General features: G+C 41.8%; 1 protein-coding gene across 1 annotated transcript in view; it reads right to left on the reverse strand.

The window, feature by feature from the left end:
- The window catches only part of ATG4D (autophagy related 4D cysteine peptidase), a 74,922-nt gene that overhangs the window by 32,806 nt on the left and 22,288 nt on the right, over positions 1 to 19,828 (reverse strand). The window contains exon 6 of the mRNA XM_069231811.1: positions 17,629 to 17,693. Coding sequence (XP_069087912.1) covers positions 17,629 to 17,693 — 65 coding nt within the window. The remainder of the gene's footprint in view (positions 1 to 17,628; positions 17,694 to 19,828) is intronic.

Raw genomic sequence — 19,828 nt, forward strand, 5'->3', positions numbered from 1 at the left:
CTTTCTACAACAGAAGAGGAAGTACTGAATTTGTGCCATTCCTTTTGTCCTACTAATACATTTGACTATTCACAAACTTGGATAGACTTGTTTAAATTGGTACGCAAGTTACAATAAAAACAAAAACAAACAACCAATAAAAAAATAAAAAAACTTTTTGACTAAACCATATACAAATGACCTTAGGGACAACAAAATTGAAGTTGTTGGAACCATAGATTTACAAGTTGGTGATGTTGACACACTTATCATACTACATGAGTTAGAAAGTGGAGAAGTTGTAGGTGGGGAGAACACAGACGTTTTTGCAGGACCTCGGCATTACTTGATTTTAGTACTAAAAGGCACTGCAAACCACAATCTACTTTTCTTCCTTTGTCAAATCATGATATGATCAATGCTTTTCATGAGGTAACAATAAAGTATTTAAAGAAGTTAAGACAGAGCAGACTCAAAGGTACAAGAAACCTATCATGGACATACCTGAAAGCTATTAAGTCCTTGGCGAACAACAAAGATATTGTGATTCGGCTTGCTGACAAAGGTGGGAATATTGTGATCCTGCCCACCGACATGTAGATTAATGAAGCCATGCGACAATAAATACACCTGATTGTTACGTAAAGATTACACAAGCGGATTACATCAAGATGATCAATACCTTCAGAGACATGCTTGTTGATTGGAAGGAACAAGGTCTCCTTGAACAGGAGGAATATGAATATATTTACTGTGAAAGATCTCAGGTTCCCATTCTATACTTATTACCTAAAGTGCATAGAGACGTTGAAAACCCACCAGGAAGACCAATAGTATCCTCGACAGGAAGTGTTTTTTTTTTTTTTTTAGAAAACTGCTCTAGATACATAGATCATTTCATCAAACCTTTTGCATCTAATTTACCTTCCTATGTAAAAGACACAAACGACTTTTTGAAGATGATCCATGATGTGACCTGGGAAGAAAAGGTTTGGTTGATTACATTGGATGTTTCATCACTATACACTAGTATTCAGCATCATGATGGTTTGCAAGTCATGAAATACTTTTTGAGAGCCAGACCCATACATTTGTTAGCTCATACCAGCATACTTCTTATTATGACACAATTCTGTTTGTAACACAATGTTGTCATGTTTAATAACACATTTTATAAACAAATTCATGGGACAGCGATGGACACTTGTTTTGCCCCAAGTTATGCTGGCTTACTTATGGGCTGGTGGGAGGAACAGGTGTCCATCGCTGATGAGACACATGCAGGATTTGAAAATGTAATTTTGTGGCGAAGCTACATTGACGACTTATTTGTGATTTGGGATGGTTCTAGAGAGGAAGCTGAGCTATTTGTAGAGTGTCTTAACAACAATGAATATAATCTTGTGTTTACTGCATTCATCTGTCGAGAACAGATCACATTCTTAGAAGTTCCAGTTAAAGTCAATGGCAATGAACTATAAACTAAACTTTTTCGTACATCCACAGCAGGCAACACGATTTTACATGCTAGAAGTGATCACGCTGAACCCTTAAAATGGAGTATTTCTTATGGAGAACTCCTTTGTGCTCGTAGGAATTGCAGCACAAATTAATCCTTCTCCATTGAACAAGACAACATGATTACCAGATTTCATAAGAGAGGTTATTCTGAGCATATTTAGCAATGAGCAATTAGGAGAGAACAAGAGAAAACTAGGAGTCCCTATTGTTTGAGCATGCTCCGTCCATTCCTGAAAATGGTGGAGAACAAATGAGATTTATTACCACTTTCATTGAAGCTTCTAAAGAAATTAAAAAGATCATAACAAGGAATTGGTGATTGCTTAAATGTGATCCTATTATACACAACAGGATTGAGCATGTACCCAGTACAACTTACAGGAAAGACCGGTCATTAAGGGACTCTTTTGATACGCAGTGAATTAATTGATTCACAACATTATACTGTCCTGGATATGAAGGGATTTTACCCTTGTAGAAAATGCAAAGCATGCAAAAACAGTAACGTTCTTAAGGAATTTGCATTACCTTATTAGAAAGGGAACAGGAGTATCAATACATTTTTGACTTATAACTCTGATTATACTATTTATGTTGTACTTTGCCCTTACGGTAAGAAATACACGGGGAGTACTAGCCAACCTGTAAAAAAGCGCATTTTGGAACATAGGAGGGCATTAAATAATCGAGATAGTCACTATCCGGTAGCATGTCACTTTGTAGAATTTCATTGTAGTAATAGGGAGTTGCTTCAATTCTTTGCCATTCACCGGATAAAATGGAGCCCACAGTGTGGTAATAGAGAACTGAAACTTAGAAGAAGTGAATCCAGGTACATCCTAGATTTAGAAACGAAAGATCCTATGGGGTTAAATACAGATGAGGAATTGAACATACATTTACGAGATTAATGTCCTTCAGGAAGAATTGCCTTAGTTCGATACTGGCATTAGCTTTTTTATTTAAGATTTTGGTGATTTGGTAAAAATTTGTACATTCACTCAGCGTATATATTTTGGTGAGAATTAGAGATGGTTAATGGGTGATTATTATCATGGATTATTTTTTTTGTGAATTTCACTGAGCATGCATTTTATTCATAATATCTGCATGAAAAGGATAGCTTCTGGGAAACTCTGAGGTATTGGCAATCAATGGCATAATTTCTTTTTGCACTATTTGCATGATTATTGTTTTTTAAGAAAATGTTGAGTATTGCAGTCTATAACGTAGTTAGAATGCTGCACACAGTTTATTTTGTATGTAGCTTGGATTCTTTTAGATCTTACATTTTTAAATTATAGAAATATTGTGGGTATACATACTGATGAACCCATTGCAAGTATTGGTTGCGTTTATTTGATGCCGGGTGTACAAACTTATTTACCATAATAATTCTCAAAGCTGTACGATGCATTATTGCGATCCAATTTCCTTTTCCTATTTGATTTTTATTTATATTTATCACAGTGAATTGCGCAAAGATTTATAAATGTAAATTTACTATTTTGTTTAATTGGAAAAAATACATTTCAAGATGGCGCTGCCATCTGTTTTCTTACCATTATCATTTTGGTTTACTTTGGGCAGTAGTCCTTTTCCACTTTCCATTGTATTTTCGGATGTTATAAATGAAATCAAAATAGCTGCACTTGTGTGCAGTGAACAAGACTGCTATAGTTAAAACGCATCTCACAATAAATTTTTGATGCGCATTACATGCCCGAGTGCACATCTTCAGTTACGTTTGTGGCTGTTTTGGATTTATAAATTACGGTTGCCTCCACCGTATGATGTGCCACCCCTGTGTACATCTGTTTGTGGCATGTTGCGCTGCAGATTCACATGCTGTGCACTGTTCCTGCCATCTAGTGTTGGACTCGGAGTGTTACAAGTTGTTTTTCTTCAAAGAAGTCTTTTCGAGTCACGGGACCGAGTGACTCCTCCCTTTCGGCTCCATTGTGCATGGGCGTCGACTCCATCTTAGATTGTTTTCCCCACATAAGGTGAGGTAGGAGTTGGTAGAATGAGGATACTAAAGATGCCCATGCAATGGAGTAGATATATATGTACATAGTTTGTGGTAAAGGAATATTTATTTACATGCAACTAAAACGGCTACAGGCTCCCGGGGAGGTGGGAGGGCGCATGTGAATCTGCAGCGCAACATGCCACGAACAGATGTACACTGGGTAAGTGACATTTTCCGTTCGATGGCATGTGTAACTGCAGATACACATGCTGTGCATAGACTAGTAAGCAGTTATCTCCCCAAAAGCGGAGGTTTAGCCTGTAGGAGTTGAATTTGTTTTAAATAATGTTCGTAATAGTGCTTGTCCTACTGTGGCTTGTTGTGTTGTTAACACAGACACACAGTAATGTTTCGTGAATGTATGAGGCGTAGACCATGTGGCTGCCTTACAGATTTCTGTCATAGGTATATTTCCTAGAAAGGCCATTGTGGCGCCTTTCTTTCTAGTGGAGTGTGCCTTTGGTGTAATAGGCATGTCTCTCTTTGCTTTTACATAGCAGGTTTGAATACACTCAATTATCCATCTGGCTATGCCTTGTTTGGATATTGGATTTCCTGCATGAGGTTTTTGAAAGGCTACAAACAATTGTTTTGTTTTGCGAAATTGTTTGGTTCTATCAATGTAATACATTAGTGCCCTTTTGATGTCTAATGTATGTAATGCCCTTTCGGCTAGAGTCTGGTTGTGGAAAAAAGACTGGGAGTTCCACAGTTTGATTTAGGCGGAACGGTGATATAACTTTTGGTAAAAATGTGGGATTTGTGCGTAGAACCACTTTATGTTTGTGTATTTGTATAAAGGGTTCTTGTATGGTAAATGCTTGTATTTCACTTACTCTTCTAAGAGATGTGATAGCTATTAGGAAGGCTACTTTCCATGTTAAGTATTGCATTTCACAAGAGTGCATAGGTTCAAATGGTGGCCCCATGAGTCGTGTTAATACAATATTGAGGTTCCATGAGGGAAATGGTGGTGTTCTTGGGGGTATGATTCTTTTTAGACCCTCCATAAATGCTTTTATGACTGGGATTCTAAAGAGTGATTTTGAATGTGTAATCTGCAGACAGGCAGATATTGCTGTGAGATGTATTTTAATGGACAAAAATCTAAGTTAGCATTTTCGTAAGTGTAATAAGTAGCTTACAACGTTTTTCGTGGTCGCATGTAGTGGTTGAATTTGATTATTATGGCAGCAATAAACAAATCTTTTCCATTTATTTGCGTAGCAATGTCTTGTAGTAGGTTTCCTAGCTTGTTTAATACCTCCATACATTCTTGTGTAAGGTCTAAATGTCCAAATTCTAAGACTTCAGGAGCCAGACTGCTAGATTGAGCGATGCTGGATTCGGGTGTCTGATCTGTTGTTTGTGTTGAGTTAACAGATCTGGTCTGTTTGGTAGTTTGATATGAGGTACTACTGACAGATCTAGTAGTGTTGTGTACCATGGTTGGCGAGCCCAAGTTGGTGCTACTAGTATTAGTTTGAGTTTGTTTTGACTCAATTTGTTTACTAGATACGGAAGGAGTAGGAGAGGGGGAAAAAGCGAAAGCAAATATCCCTGACCAACTCATCCATAACGCATTGCCCTTGGAATGAGGGTGTGGGTACCTGGACGCGAAGTTTTGGCATTTTGCGTTTTCTTTTGTTGCAAATAGGTATATTTGTGGTGTTCCCCAGTTTCGAAAGTAAGTTTGCAGGATCTGGGGATGAATTTCCCATTCGTGTATTTGTTGGTGATCTCGACTGAGATTGTCGGCTAACTGGTTTTGAATTCCTGGTATGTATTGTGCTACTAGGCGAATGTGAATCGCCCAATGCCAAATCTTCTGTGCTAAGAGACACAGCTGTGATGAGTGTGTCCCTCCCTGTTTATTTAGGTAATACATTGTTGTCATGTTGTCTGTTTTGACAAGAATGTGTTTGTGGGCTATTAACAGTTGAAATGCTTTCAATGCTAGAAACACTGCTAGTAGCTCTAAATGATTTATATGAAGCTGGCTTTGTTGAGTGTCCCATTGTCCCTGGATACTGTGCTGGTTGAGGTGTGCTCCCCACCCTACTATGGAAGCATCTGTTGTGATCACGTATTGAGGCACTGGGTCCTGGAATGGCCGCCCTTGGTTTGAATTTATATGATTCCACCATTGAAGCGAGGAGTGTGTTTGGCGGTTTATCAACACTAAATCTTGAAGTTGACCCTGTGCTTGTGTCCATTGTGTTGCTAGGCACTGTTGTAAGGGCCGTATGTGTAGTCTTGCGTTTGGGACAATGGCTATGCATGAAGACATCATGCCTAGAAGTTTCATCACAAACCTCACTTGATAGTGTTGGTTTGAGTGCATGTTTAGTATTACGTTTTGGAATGCTTGTACCCTTTGTGGACTTGGAGTGGCGATCCCTTTTTGTGTGTTGATTGTTGCTTCTAAGTATTGTTGTATTTGACATGGTTGTAAGTGTGATTTTTGGTAGTTTATTGAGAACCCTAGCTTGTGAAGGGTTTCTATGACGTATTTTGTATGTTGAAGACACTGTTTCTGAGTGCTGGTTTTTATTAACCAATCGTCTAGGTACGGGAATACGTGTATGTGCGGTCTCCTGTTATGTGCAGCTACTACCGCAAGGCATTTTGTAAATACTCTTGGTGCTGTTGTTATCCCGAATGGTAACACTTTGAATTGGTAATGTACTCCTTGGATTACAAACCTTAAGTATTTCCTGTGGGAAGGATGTATGGGTATGTGGAAGTACGCATCCTTGAGATCGAATGTTGACATGTAGTTCTGTTGTTTGAGCAAGGGAATCACGTCTTGAAGTGTCACCATGTGAAAGTGATCTGATTTGATGTAAAGATTTAGTGTTCTGAGATCTAAGATGGGTCTCAGTGTTTTGTCCTTTTTTGGAATTAGAAAATACAGGGAGTAAACACTGGTTTCTTTCTGATGGTTGGGTACTAATTCTATTGCTTTCTTTTTGTAACAACGCTTGGACTTCTAGTTGTAATAGATCCAAGTGCTGTTTGGACATGTTGTGTGCTTTTGGAGGCACATTTGGTGGTAATTGTAGGAATTCTATGCAATAACCATGTTGGATAATGGCTAGGACCCATGAGTCCGTAGTTATGTTTTCCCAATGTTTGTAATAATCTGCGAGTCTCCCCACCACTGGTGTTATGTGTTGGGGATTTGTGACGTTGGAGTCACTGTTTAGTTTGTGGGGTTTTTGGGCTTTGGAATTTCCCTCTTGTTTTAGGGAACTGTCCACCCTTATATTGTCCCCGAAAGCCTCCTCTTTGGTATTGGCCCTGCTATGTGGGTCTGGCCTGTGAGGTTGAAGGTTCTGTGCTTTGGGCCCAAAACCCCCCTCTAAAGTGTGGCTTCCTAAAGGTGCCTCTGCTCTGTGGGGAGTAGAGCGCGCCCATGGCTTTGGCCGTGTCCGTGTCTTTCTTTAGCTTTTCTATAGCTGTATCCACCTCCGGCCCAAACAATTGTTGTCCAATAAAAGGCATATTCAGCACAGCCTGCTGGATCTCTGGCTTAAATCCGGAGGTTCGTAGCCATGCGTGTCTCCGAATGGTGACCGCCGTGTTTACTGTCCTGGCGGCTGTGTCCGCTGCGTCCATAGCCGATCTTATTTGGTTGTTGGAGATACTTTGGCCCTCCTCCACAACCTGTTGAGCACGCTTCTGAAACTCTTTGGGAAGGTGTTCAATGAAATGTTGCATTTCATCCCAATGTGCCCTGTCATATCTTGCCAATAAAGCCTGTGAATTGGCAATTCGCCATTGATTGGCTGCTTGTGCTGCAACCCTTTTCCCTGCTGCATCAAACTTTCGACTTTCTTTGTCGGGTGGTGGTGCATCCCCTGAAGTCTGTGAGTTTGCCCTATTCCGGGCTGCTCCTACTACCACTGAGTCAGGTGATAGCTGTTGCGTAATGTACACAGGGTCCGTAGGGGGAGGTTTGTACTACTTCTCCACCCTAGGTGTGATGGCTCTGCCTTTGACTGGGTCTTGAAACACCTGTTTCGCGTGTTTTAACATGCCTGGTAACATAGGCAAACTTTGGTATTGGCTATGTGTTGATGACAAGGTATTGAATAAAAAGTCATCCTCTATAGGTTCAGAGTGCAGTGCTACGTTATGAAAAGTAGCTGCTCTGGAAACCATCTGCATGTAAGCAGTACTGTCCTCTGGTGGTGATGGTCTTGCCGGGTAGCAATCCGGGCACTTATCAGATACTGGCGCATCGTATAGATCCCATGCTTCTGGGTCATCTTGGCTCATCCCTGTGTGCGTTGGTGATTGCATCATTGGGGGTGTTGCAATTGGGGACAGTTGCGGTGAGTGCAGTGGCGATGGCTGTGGTGAAAAACGTGGTGGTTCTTTAGCCACCTTTGCTTTTGGCTGTTTTTCAGTTTCCTGGAAAGCGAGTTTCCGCTTCATTTTAATTGGGGGAAGAGTTCTTATTTTCCCTGTGTCCTTCTGTATATGGAGCCTTCTCTGTGTATAGTCTGGCTCTCCCATCTCTAGTTCTTGTTCAAACATATGGCCCTGTAGTTGTGATGAAAGGCCTTTTTCGTCGGTATAGGAGCTTTGTTTCGGCTCCGAGGCTGGATGTTTCGGCACCGCAACTTTTTCAGCAGTCTTTTTCGGCTCCGAAGCAACTTTTTTAGGCTTTGGGGTGCTGACATCTCGGTGCAGAGTTTGGTCGGAGCCGGTATCTCGGTGCCGAGTATACTCTGAGCCGGTATCTCGACCGGAGTCGGATGTCTTCGGCAGGTGTGTGCCCTTTTTCGGTGCCGAGCTTGGTCACCGTGCTTACAGGTTAAGCCATGGCCTGTCGGCGGTGGCTTCCCCTGGGCTTTCATAATTTTTGTGTGAGTTTTGGCCGGGGCTGTTTTACTCACGGTTTGTAGCCTCGCCGGCTGCTCACTCTCGGGCTCGTCCGAGTCAGGAATGGAGAACGTCTCCTCTTCTTCGACGTCGGGGTGTCCAGCAAGGGTCGACGCCATTTGAAGCCTTCGAGCTCTCCGGTCCCGTAGCGTCTTCTTCGACCGAAATGCCCGACAGGCCTCGCAGGTATCCTCTTTGTGTTCAGGGGACAAACACAAATTACAGACCAAATGCTGGTCTGTATAAGGATACTTAGCGTGGCATTCGGGGCAGAAGCGGAATGGGGTCTGTTCCATGAGCCTTGCAGGCACACGCGGTTGAGCCGCCCAGGCCCCGCCTGGGAATGGAAGCCCCGAAGGGCTACCGGAGCTCTTCTTTTCTTCGGTGTCGATGTGCTATTACTAACCCGATGCCGAGCGCAAACAATACCGTCGAATTTTCCGATAGTTAACTAACTTTTCCTAACCGAAACACGGAGCGAAGAAGAACACGTCCGAACCCGATGGCGGAAAGAAAACAATCTAAGATGGAGTTGACGCCCATGCGCAATGGAGCCGAAAGGGGAGGAGTCCCTCGATCTTGTGACTCGAAAAGACTTCTTTGAAGAAAAACAACTTGTAACACTCCTAGCCCAACACTAGATGGCAGGATAATGCACAGCATGTGTATCTGCAGCTACACATGCCATCGAACATATATATATAAATATATATATATATATATATATATATATATATATATATATATAGGCATACACACACAAATATACACATTTGTGGGCACAAAACACTGACCAAAGTTGTTGCCAGCTTTCCCCGCAGATCAGCTAACCACCACACATAGTGACACATACCATGTGGCCGTTCCTTTCGTTCGCTGGTAAGTCACGGTCTTGAAAATGGCAAAGAATTTATTCGGCTAGTCAGGTCTGATAGAAATCATGAGGTTGTTCTTTGACATGGTTTCTCACGGTTATGATTCCGGAGATTATCACTCGATTGGCTTTCACTTCATGTCCCATTTGTAGGTAACTGCTGGTCACTTTGAACCATTAGGTTGTGTTAGTCTAGACACGTGTGGAAGAACTGAAGAAACTAGTCTGGAGGGACAGTTGACTAAGAAAAGGACTTTGCATGTTACAGGTTTCTCAAAGACAGAACAATCCCAGGTCTCTGGAAGACTACCTGTAAATGATTTGTCCTTGAAGGAGACCAAGCTGTACCATACAGTACTTGGAAAGATGTGACCCTGGCCAAGAGGACATCTGTCTTGCTAGATGGTCAAAAGGCTGATCATGGTGTGCATACGTTACCTTTATGCCATTCCCTGACTTTGTAGGGTTTGAGTCATCTATTTTCCACTGTGTATATCATAGATCCTTACAAAGTAAGCAACACTTCTAGGCGATTTTAGTCCATTAAAACAATGCTCAGCAAAACAAACCAGAGTCTTTTTTTAATGCTGAAAAAAGATTCCAAGCAGCATCTACAGGAATAACAGTTATGTTTTCAAAACATATAACCCTGACTGCACATTGAGATTCCTTTGTGGGATTAACGCGTCATAACAAGTCTGAGTTCTGAACCTATTCTTATACCTTGACCTAAGCCCTGACTGAGCTGCCCTTGAGGTGTAAGTGTAGGAAGTGAGTTACTATGTGATTTGAGAGGCAAGCAGCAGCACTTGAACTGAGAAGCAGCTGTAAATGAGAGCTACTACACAATTACCAACTGCTGTAAATCCCAAGAAACAATTTCACAGAAAGAAAAGTGAGAGCTACCCAATCACCATAAACAACAAATCCAGGACCAAGTTCTCAAGTCCTGTGCTGGGGGTCAGTAGAGAAAAAGTATTTCATGGTCACAGTGTAAACCCAACAAATTGTCTTCTGATTGAGGACACCAAAAAAGTGCATGGAAAGGGCCTATATTTTTCCAATGGTGAAAAAATAATACATTGTGCAAATGTACAATACTGCACTTAACATTAAAACAGTAAATTTTGAGAATTAGATTACCAGAGGGAATCCAAAAGTACAACTAGATTTCAACTACTATACAACTACTATTAGACTTTGGTGGCTGAATACCACTGCTCCCTGAAAACTTCAAGCATTTTTCTAGCTTCTCTCGGAAAAACATGGACAGCATTCCCAAGGATTCAGATGCAAGAATGCTTACATATTCCTTGTATTTCTTTCCTTTATTCTTTGTCGAATGAACCGTGTCAGTTTAATGGGACTCATGGCAGCAGACTCTACCCCATAACCGCAAGAAGTAATTTTTCTGTCATTGTGAAGGCCCAAGTACACAAGCACAACCAGGAGTGGGATGTATTGAAATGAAGTGGGTGGATTGGAGTGTGGTGGATTGAAATTGGTGGGGTGGATTTGGGTGGACTGGATTAGGATGGACTGGAGTAGGGTGTATTGTACTGAGGTGGAGTGAAATGGATTGGAGTGGGGTAAATGAGAATGAGTGGGGTGGATTAGATGGGATGAATTAGACTGGAGTGGGTTAGATTGGATAGGAGTGAATTGAACGGGGTGGACTAGAGTGGGGTGGGGCGTACCGGATTTGAGTGGGGTGGATTGGACTGGAGTGGAGTAGATTAGAATGGGGTAGATTGGACTGGGGTGGAGTGGATTGCACTGGAGTGGGATGCATTGGACAGGGATGGATTGGATTGGATTGGATTGGTGTGGGTTAGATTGGATTGGAGTAGGTGGACTGGAGTGAAAGGACTGGGGCGGGGTGGATTGGATTGGTTTGAGTGCATTGAACTGGTGGGTTTGTTTGAAGTAGAGTGGGGAAGTCTGGGGTAGATTGGATTTGGGTGGTGGGGTGAGTTGGAGTGAATGGGGCGGATAAGACTGGAGTGGGCTGTGGTGGATTGGAGTGGGGTCGATTGGGCTGGAGTGGGTAGACGGGTGGATTGGACTGAAGTGCTTTGGATTGGATCGATGTGGGGTGGACTGGATTAGGGTGAATTGGGAAGGAGTAAATTGGATTGGCGTTGACTGGATTGGCTTTAATTGGAGTGGGCTAATTTGGAGGGGCTGGATTGGAGTTGGATGGTAAGGACTGGATTGGGGTGGACTGGAATGGAGTAGAGTTGATAGGGCTGGAATGGGGTGGATTGGACTGGGTGGACTGGATTGGGGTGAATTAAAGTGGGACGGATTGGACTGTGGTGGATAGGAGTGGAGCAGACTGGATGGGGTGGATTGGTGTGGTTTGGCTTGAGTGGAGTGGATTGGGGTGGATCGGTCTGTGGTGGATTGGTAAGGGGTAGATTAGACTGGATTAAGTGGACTGGTGTGGCATTAGGTGGGATGGATTGGCGCAGACTGGAGTGGGGCGGATTGGAGTGGGGTGTACTGGGGTATACTGCACAGTTATGTGATAAAGTATACTTTAGAATATTACACATAAGAAAGAAACAATGTTGCTTTGCAATATTTAAAGCAAGATAATCATCATCATTTTTTGAGAACACTGCAGATGAGCAAATACAAAACATGGCTACAAAGTGAGAGAAGTAGACTTGACAAAATAAGAGAAGGTTAAATATAGAAAATTGTTAAAAAAACAAAAACAAAAAAAAATCAGCAATTTTGTTTGTCCTGCTAAGCATGATTATGCCAGTCACATGTGTTCTATTTGTAGGCAGGGATGTGGAATTCCTATCGCCCGACGCCCGGGACATCTTGTTTGGGGTTAAGGGCAACAAGTTTTTATGTTTTTATGTCCTTGGGACAAGTAGGCCCAACCCTCTGCAGCACAAACCCTTTGGCTGCCTGTTTACAGAGAGTGGAACTCTCTGCAGTTGAGGTAATGTGTTTCCAAAAGATAATGCTGTTCGAACTTGTATTTATGGTTCATTATTTGAAAGCCTTCATTATTAGGGTGAGTGATGTAAATAGATGTTTTAAGGTCACACTTCACTACTGACGTTGGTTCCAGTACAAAAAAAAAAAAAGTGTATACACATGTTTGAAAAGTTTAGGCTGTGAGGCTAAGTATAATGCTCCCAGAATGCTCTCTGATTAGATGCAAATGAAGTGTCATTTAGTAAAATGTGTTGATGCATGCTAGTATTTCCCAAAAATATTTCTAATGGAAAATCAGTGTAACAATTTTCAACATGATTATGGGAAGCATGAAAATAAACAAACACTGACAAAGCCAACTGATCTGACATATTTGTATAAGTCTTTTACTTTCATCAATGTGTGTCTTGTTTTGACATGGCTTTTCTAACACTTTATTGTTGTGGGAGCTACCAGGCCCTCAACACTGTAACAAACACTGGCAAAAAAAAAAAAAAAAAAAAAAAAAAAAAAAAGAAGTTTTTGAACTCTAAAAGCACACGTTGCCACCAGTGGCATAACAAAGGCCCCGCAGCCGCCCTCCAGGGGGCCCCTTCAGCACAGCACCTGCCCTGAGTGAGTCTGGAGAGGGGGCTCCTCCATGTTCTTTGCAAAGGGGCACCCTCCAGTTTCGTTACGTCACTGATTGCCACTGTAGTTCCGGACACTGAACAAAACTACTTTGTGTGCCAATATGCTCCATGTGGAAGAGCAGAATGCGATCACTCACAGTAAAGCCAGCCGAAAGAGAGAGAAATAGAAGTTTAATAAAAACAAAATGTCTTTGTTAACACCAGACCTAATTAGGGACCAAGACCCACATGTAGGTAGCTTTTTGCATGTCGCAAACAGCGACTTTCGCTGTTTGCGACGTGCATAAAGCACATTGCGATGCACAAACCCAATTTTGCGATTCGGTAACCTGGTTATCGAATCGTAAAACGGGTTTGTGACTCGCAATTAGGAAGGGGTGTTCCCTTCCTAATTGCGACTCGCAGTGCAATGTAGGATTGTTTTGTGACCGCGGGCGCAAACCAATCGCAGTTTGCACCCATTTCAAATGGGTGCTAACACTTTCGCTAAAGGGAAGGGGTCCCCAGGGGACCCCTTCCCCATTGTGAATGTCACTGTAAACATTTTTTCAGAGCGGACCACTGCCTGCTCTGAAAAAATGAAAGGAAAACGGACTGCATTACAAAAAAAAAAACTGCTTTATTGAAAAGCAGTCACAGACATGGTGGTCTGCTGTCTCCAGCAGGCCACCATCCCTGTGAGGGCCGCCATTCGCAGGGGGGTCGTAAATTGCGACCCACCTCATGATTATTCATGAGGTGGGCATTTGCGAAGCCCTTGCGAATCACAGATGGTCAGGGACACCATCCTACATTCGGATTTGCGACTCGCAAATTGCGAGTCACTCTGACTCGCAATTTGCGGGTCGCAAATCTGAACCTACCGACATGTGGCCCCAAATTCTTAAAGAATGTCACAAAAGTGCACCCATGGTATATGTCGTACCCCTATAAAATATTTGTGAACTGTATTTTAGCATGGGTAAATACGATGTGTAGATTTGCTCATGTGAAAATCTATTGAGCATTTGCAAGTTCATTTTCCCTCCAGCCACTTTCTTCCCAACCCTGGAAGAAGTTCTAATTCTGCCATTGTCAGGAGTAAATGTCCAACCTTTCTTATTATGGGAAAATATTAGAGAGAAGCTGGTGAAAATCTTTAAAACATGCTGGTTAGTAGGTTTGCAGACTCAAAGGCATTCCAGCCCTGGAACTATTGCTTACTGCTTCCTCCAGCCCCAGTATGCAGATCTGCAGAAAGGTGGCAAAATAAGGAAATTGCTACAGTAGGGATTGAAACTGCAAGTATTCAAGCCCTACTAAGGTAAGTAGCCCTGGCATAATCAGAGAGGCTATTATCAGAGCTCTTACATAATGAGATTGCTGCCATAATTTGTCGCCACACTACATGGCACCAAAGGGACAAGTAGATCTTTTTACAGGACAAGTAGATTTGAGAAGCAACCTGTCCCCTGGACAAGTAGATATTTTAATAAATTCCACACCCCTGTGTAGGGCACCAGAATATAAACAAAAAGAACAAAAGAGTATCTCAATCATGTCGGGAACAGTGGATGGGCACTGATTAAGTTGAATTAAACAGTGCTTGGTCCCTGCTCCACAAAAAGGAACGGAAATTATGCTAGGTCTGCAGTGACCAATTACAAGACTGTTAAGAAGAGTGTAACGCAAGCCAACAAATGGTAAGGAACAGGCAGGTTCCAAGTCCTTTTTGTTAACAACTGTGTCTCTCAAGCAAGACGCATGCGTAGCATGTGCTATCACAGCCTCAATCCTAAAAATGAGTGGAGTAACATTTAGCCAAAACAACACTGTTTTTAAGCCAATCCTAGCAGAGCTGGAAAAAAATACTTTATTTTCCACCTAAAAAATATTGCAGCAGAAAACTGAATTGCATGCTAAAAAAAAAGTTGTGGTTTATGACAGCAATCCGAGTATTTTTGGTTTCCAAGAAATGTACACAAAAATTGTTATTTAGCAATGTGATTTGATTACATTTATCACGGAACATGGCTACAGAAACTAACATGCAATTTCCATTTCAGCTCGTTGTGTGTTAAATGAAAGAGTCCTATAGAGTTCTTAATTTAGTGATAACTGCAGGTGCCCAAAACTTTACTTACGATGTTGCAGCCCATTTCCCCACCTGACACGTCCACCACCCCAAATGGCACTGTCCACTACTCTTAGTTGGCTTTCCCCACTTCAAACACCGGCCCCACCTCCTACTTGCATGTAAAGTTTAAGTATAGCGAGCAAGCCTGCCCTTTGGGGGTGGGATGAAACGGGGTAAAATAGAGCAGACCAATTGGCAATTACATTGCCTTAAACTCTCAAACGATACTCTGAAAAGGCATGCAAACATTTTTGCAATACATTCATGGTTCAGTATGGGGTAAATAAAGGGCTGGGGTATGTGAAGTAGTGCTTTGTCCTCTTCAGTCTCTCACTCATTCAGTCCATTAGATGCTTAGCCACCGCAACCCCACATAATCATGCAAAATAAAAATACCAAAATGTTTTCACATACACCACACTGCGAGTCAACACTTTTGAAATCAAGCAATTACACTTGTGCAACGTGAGAATCGAAGGAAGTGGGGGTGTAAACAGTGCTTTAAATAGGGTGAAAAGGAAGGTTTGGGTGGGGGTGGGGGGCTGTATTTCTAATAGGAGCATGGCCACAGAGGCCTAACAAGGCACGCTTTACAGGAAGTATGGCCTATCTACAGCACCACTTCAATTACGCAATTTTGTGGTTCCGGTGTTTCTGCATAGTTATGGATTTGCAGCATTTGCCACATAGTCCATCATCTACTGCATAATCTCCAGAAAACAAAAATAAATTAGTTTCCAGCTCACACATCAAAAGTTACTAACACGAGGCAACATGCTTTGCCGCAAAGTGAGACTCATTTGAAATGGATGACTGAGGACTTTTCTGTTGCTAATTGCTACATTCAGGTATCAAACTGGTAATGATGAAGTGAAACCTATGCCCAGACAGTGGACATAAGTACAACAAGCATTGGCAAAGCCAATAGGTCTTGCCTCTGTGACATTTATTGGCTTTGCTAATGTTTTACGCTATGTTGCAAATGGCTGAAAGTAATGCAAAAAAGCAGTATGACACAGCCAGCGTTATACTGCTTTTTCTTTCCATTTTCAGTTATGCTGCACTGAAGCTAATGCTGCTGTATAATATGGCTAAAATATTAACTAAGCCAATATATCTCGCATAGGCAAGATCCATTAGCTTTGCCAATACTTGGTATGGAATGCCAAAAGGTAAGTTATAAGTATTTATTAAGTGTTTACAAAGGCTGAAGGGCTAATGTTATAAAAAGGAGAACACCCTTGCCAAGGTGTTACTTTGTCCAGATTGAGAAGCATTTTAGAACCATACAAAAATTGAAAATGTGCCATATAAATGCGCTGAATGTAACGTACATTGAAGGTAGACAGAAAAGTCCACAGCTTAAAGCTTTGTGTACAGTGATGCTTAAGGCTATGTTTTACTTTGAGTGCAATGGTTACAAAAGAATTAGAAAAGCTCTCCTGACTGCTTGTTTAGTAGTAAAATATAGCAATAATCAGTGTTCAGTGGTTTCCTAGAGTGTTTGGCCCTGTGCCACTGCACCGGTGGCACCATTCAAATTGTGGCCCTAGTGCCTGCAAGGTAACTCAGCTTGTGACTGCTTGTTCAGTGGCAACATATAGCAATAATCTGTGTTTGCTGTGCTTCCTACAGCTTTTTGCCCGTCCCACTGCACCTGCTGCACCATCCAAATCACAGAACCAGTGCCTACAATGTAATTGCGCCTGTGACTGTTTGCCTAATGGTAACATATAGCAATAATCAGACCTCGGTGGGTTTTCTACGGCTTTTGGGCCTCTGTGCCACTGATCTAAATCATGGCCTTATTGCCTGCAAGGTAACATGAGGAAATCGTTTGTATCCAGTAATGTATGTGTTCCGAAAAAGGCCCAGATGCAGACTGAATACATAATTTTGTAGGCAAACAAACAAAAGCTTTCATAAAACGTGCCTTTAAACTTAATCATCTCTTCAAAATGAGTTGCCAAAGATGTCAAATTAAAGTGTTAAATTGTGTTACAATTCGCCTGGCTGTTTTCTGTGAAAAGATCTTCTCCTGTGCTTGACAGTGAATGGGCCATAAACTGTGTAAATTGCCCAAGATCACCATATGTTAGGCTGAAGCTGAGACTGAAATGCAGTGTTGTACTTTGTTAAAAAAAAAGCCATTTTCACAAATTGAATGGACTTTAAGAAGAAGAATTTAGCAAAAAGGGTGCAAACGTTTTGTGCAGATGAAGAACAAGATACCATTTGAGATGACTATGACAAAAAAAAAAATATATATATATATATATATATATATATATATATATATTTTTTTTTTTTTAAAGGCACAAGCAGGCTCCTTGGAAAAGGACTGCATTCCTTCTTCCTATAAAGGCTGTCACTTTGAAGTCAGCAGAAAGCAAACAAAATAACCAGGATCCCACAAAAACAGAGGTTCACACAAGGTAATTTGTGTTAGCAATTCCACATCAGTAAAAAGGGATCCCAGCAAAACCATGTTTAATGGAGACATGCTGTGACATTCAGAACTTTTCCATAATGATTCTCGAAACAAGGGCCTAACTAAAATGCTAATCTGAAGAGATATACAATCACACAATAGGCACTGCCACCAGCCCTACACAGCACTTACCTGTACAGTCCTGAGATACATACACAGCTAGGTTAGAGACTTCAGAAGAGCTACGTACTGCTTTTCTGAAAAGGGAAAAAGTGAAGAGCCAATTAGTAGACTGCAAATTTTACTCACCTAGAGCAGCACAGAAGCAATACATTAACCTTACTCAGCTGGCTCAAAAAGTTACCAGTCATATTTAGGTGCACAGAACGCTGGCCAGCCTTCTATGTTTGAACTATAGGTAACTTTAATATTAAATCAGTAACCAGTCCTAGGCTATATACAGCTATTCGAAGAATGCTTTGTATTCCTATGCCAAGCCTTTGAGTAACAACATGAACCTCATCCTATGAGTTGGATATGCTGTGTGAATGTAGCAAAGTTCTACCATTGTTCAATCCTGAATGCCTCTATCTCTGTACATCTGTGGGCTACAGAACTTGCAAGAAATATAGGGCCTGATTACAACTTTGGAGGACGGTGTTAATCCGTCCCAAATGTGACGGATATACCACCTACCGTATTACGAGTCCATTATAGCCTATGGAACTCGTAATATGGTAGGTGGTATATCTGTCACATTTGGGATGGATTAACACCGTCCTCCAAAGTTGTAATCAGGCCCATAATAATTATTTATCCATTTATTACATATGTATCTGAATATCTAAACCTACACAGCAGAACAGACATCTGCCACAATTAAAGTATCCACCACAAAGCCTCTTGCAGCCCCTTTTATTTCGGGTTGCACCCTCACTTTTTTCTTAAAATGTAACCAACATTGGAGCCCCAAAGTGTGCCAGCTGGAGAACACTACAAAGTACCAAACGTAGCATGTTCCGCTGCAGATGCACATGCCGTGCATTATTCTGCCATCTAGTGTTGGGCTCGGAGTGTTATAAGTTGTTTTTCTTCGAAGAAGTGTTTGAGTCATGAGATCGAGTGACTCCTCCTCTTTGGTTCCATTGTGCATGGGCATCAACTCCATTGTTGGATGGTTTTCTTTCCGCCGTCGGGTTCGGACATGTTTCCTCTCGCTCTGAGATTTCGATTTGGAAACTATGTAAAACTCTATTTTCGTCGGTATTGTATCGATCGGGTTAATATCTTCCATCGACACAGCAGTACTGTCGGGAAAACAACTTTGTTAGCCCTTTGGGGCACGCACGCCCAACTCGGGCCTATTCGGGCCGACCGCGTGGAAAGCCTTATGGACCGGACTCCATTCAGATTCTGTCCCGTACCCGTACACAGACCAGCATCGGGTTTGCAACCTTTGCCTTTCCCCGGATCATCGAGAAGAAAATTGTGAGGCCTGTCGATCATTCCAATCAAAAAAGACTCTTCGAGACAGGAGGGCACGAAGACTCGAAATGGTGTTGAGAAGCAGCGAACATCTCGACGTAGAGGAAGAAGAACTGATTCAATCAGTGGTCTTGGTTTAAGATTCTGAATCCGAACAGGAATCAGAAGAAGACAGACCGGTCACGGCTGCATAACATGTGAGTATGTCTGCCCCGTACCATCACAAAAAACAAAACACAAGGCCTTGGATATGCCACTGACGGATGGCCATGGCTTGACCCGAAAAAAAAAGACTAGCGGTGGCAAACTTTCCAGTTCTGCACTGAAAAAGGCCACTCCTCCGAAAACAACTTGTAACACTCCGAGCCCAACACTAGATGGCAGAATAATGCACAGCATGTGTATCTGCAGCTACACATGCCATCGAACATATATATTACCCTGTTGCCATAAGGTATATGTAGTACCTAGCTGCCTGGGATATCACGTTTCCCAGTTGCCTAGTAGATCAGCATGTTTCCCTGTTGCCTTGTACAGCTGTGAGTTATTTAGCTATCTTGTATGTGTATTGTATTATCTTGTTACTTATTTGCATGGAGTATCTACTAATTACCTGGTTGACTGGCTAATTACTTTGTAAATGTATACAACTACAATATAGCAGCATCAGAACACTTTCGGGAAAGGTACATACAATAACAGAGTTTCAAACTAAAATTGACAAGAGCAGCTGAGCCAAATAATCTACCAGCAATATTGATTGGAGGTCCTGCTTGTTTTAATTGCTATTTAAAAAAATTATAAATGAGGGAATTTTTCCTACCAGATGGAAAGAAGCAGTGATTAAACCCATTACAGTAAAATAAACGTCCTAAATGTGGGAGAGAAAATCTTCTCAGAAATACTC

This window comes from Pleurodeles waltl, chromosome 4_2 (assembly GCF_031143425.1).
Source record: "Pleurodeles waltl isolate 20211129_DDA chromosome 4_2, aPleWal1.hap1.20221129, whole genome shotgun sequence".
Classification (NCBI taxonomy): Eukaryota; Metazoa; Chordata; class Amphibia; order Caudata; family Salamandridae; genus Pleurodeles; species Pleurodeles waltl.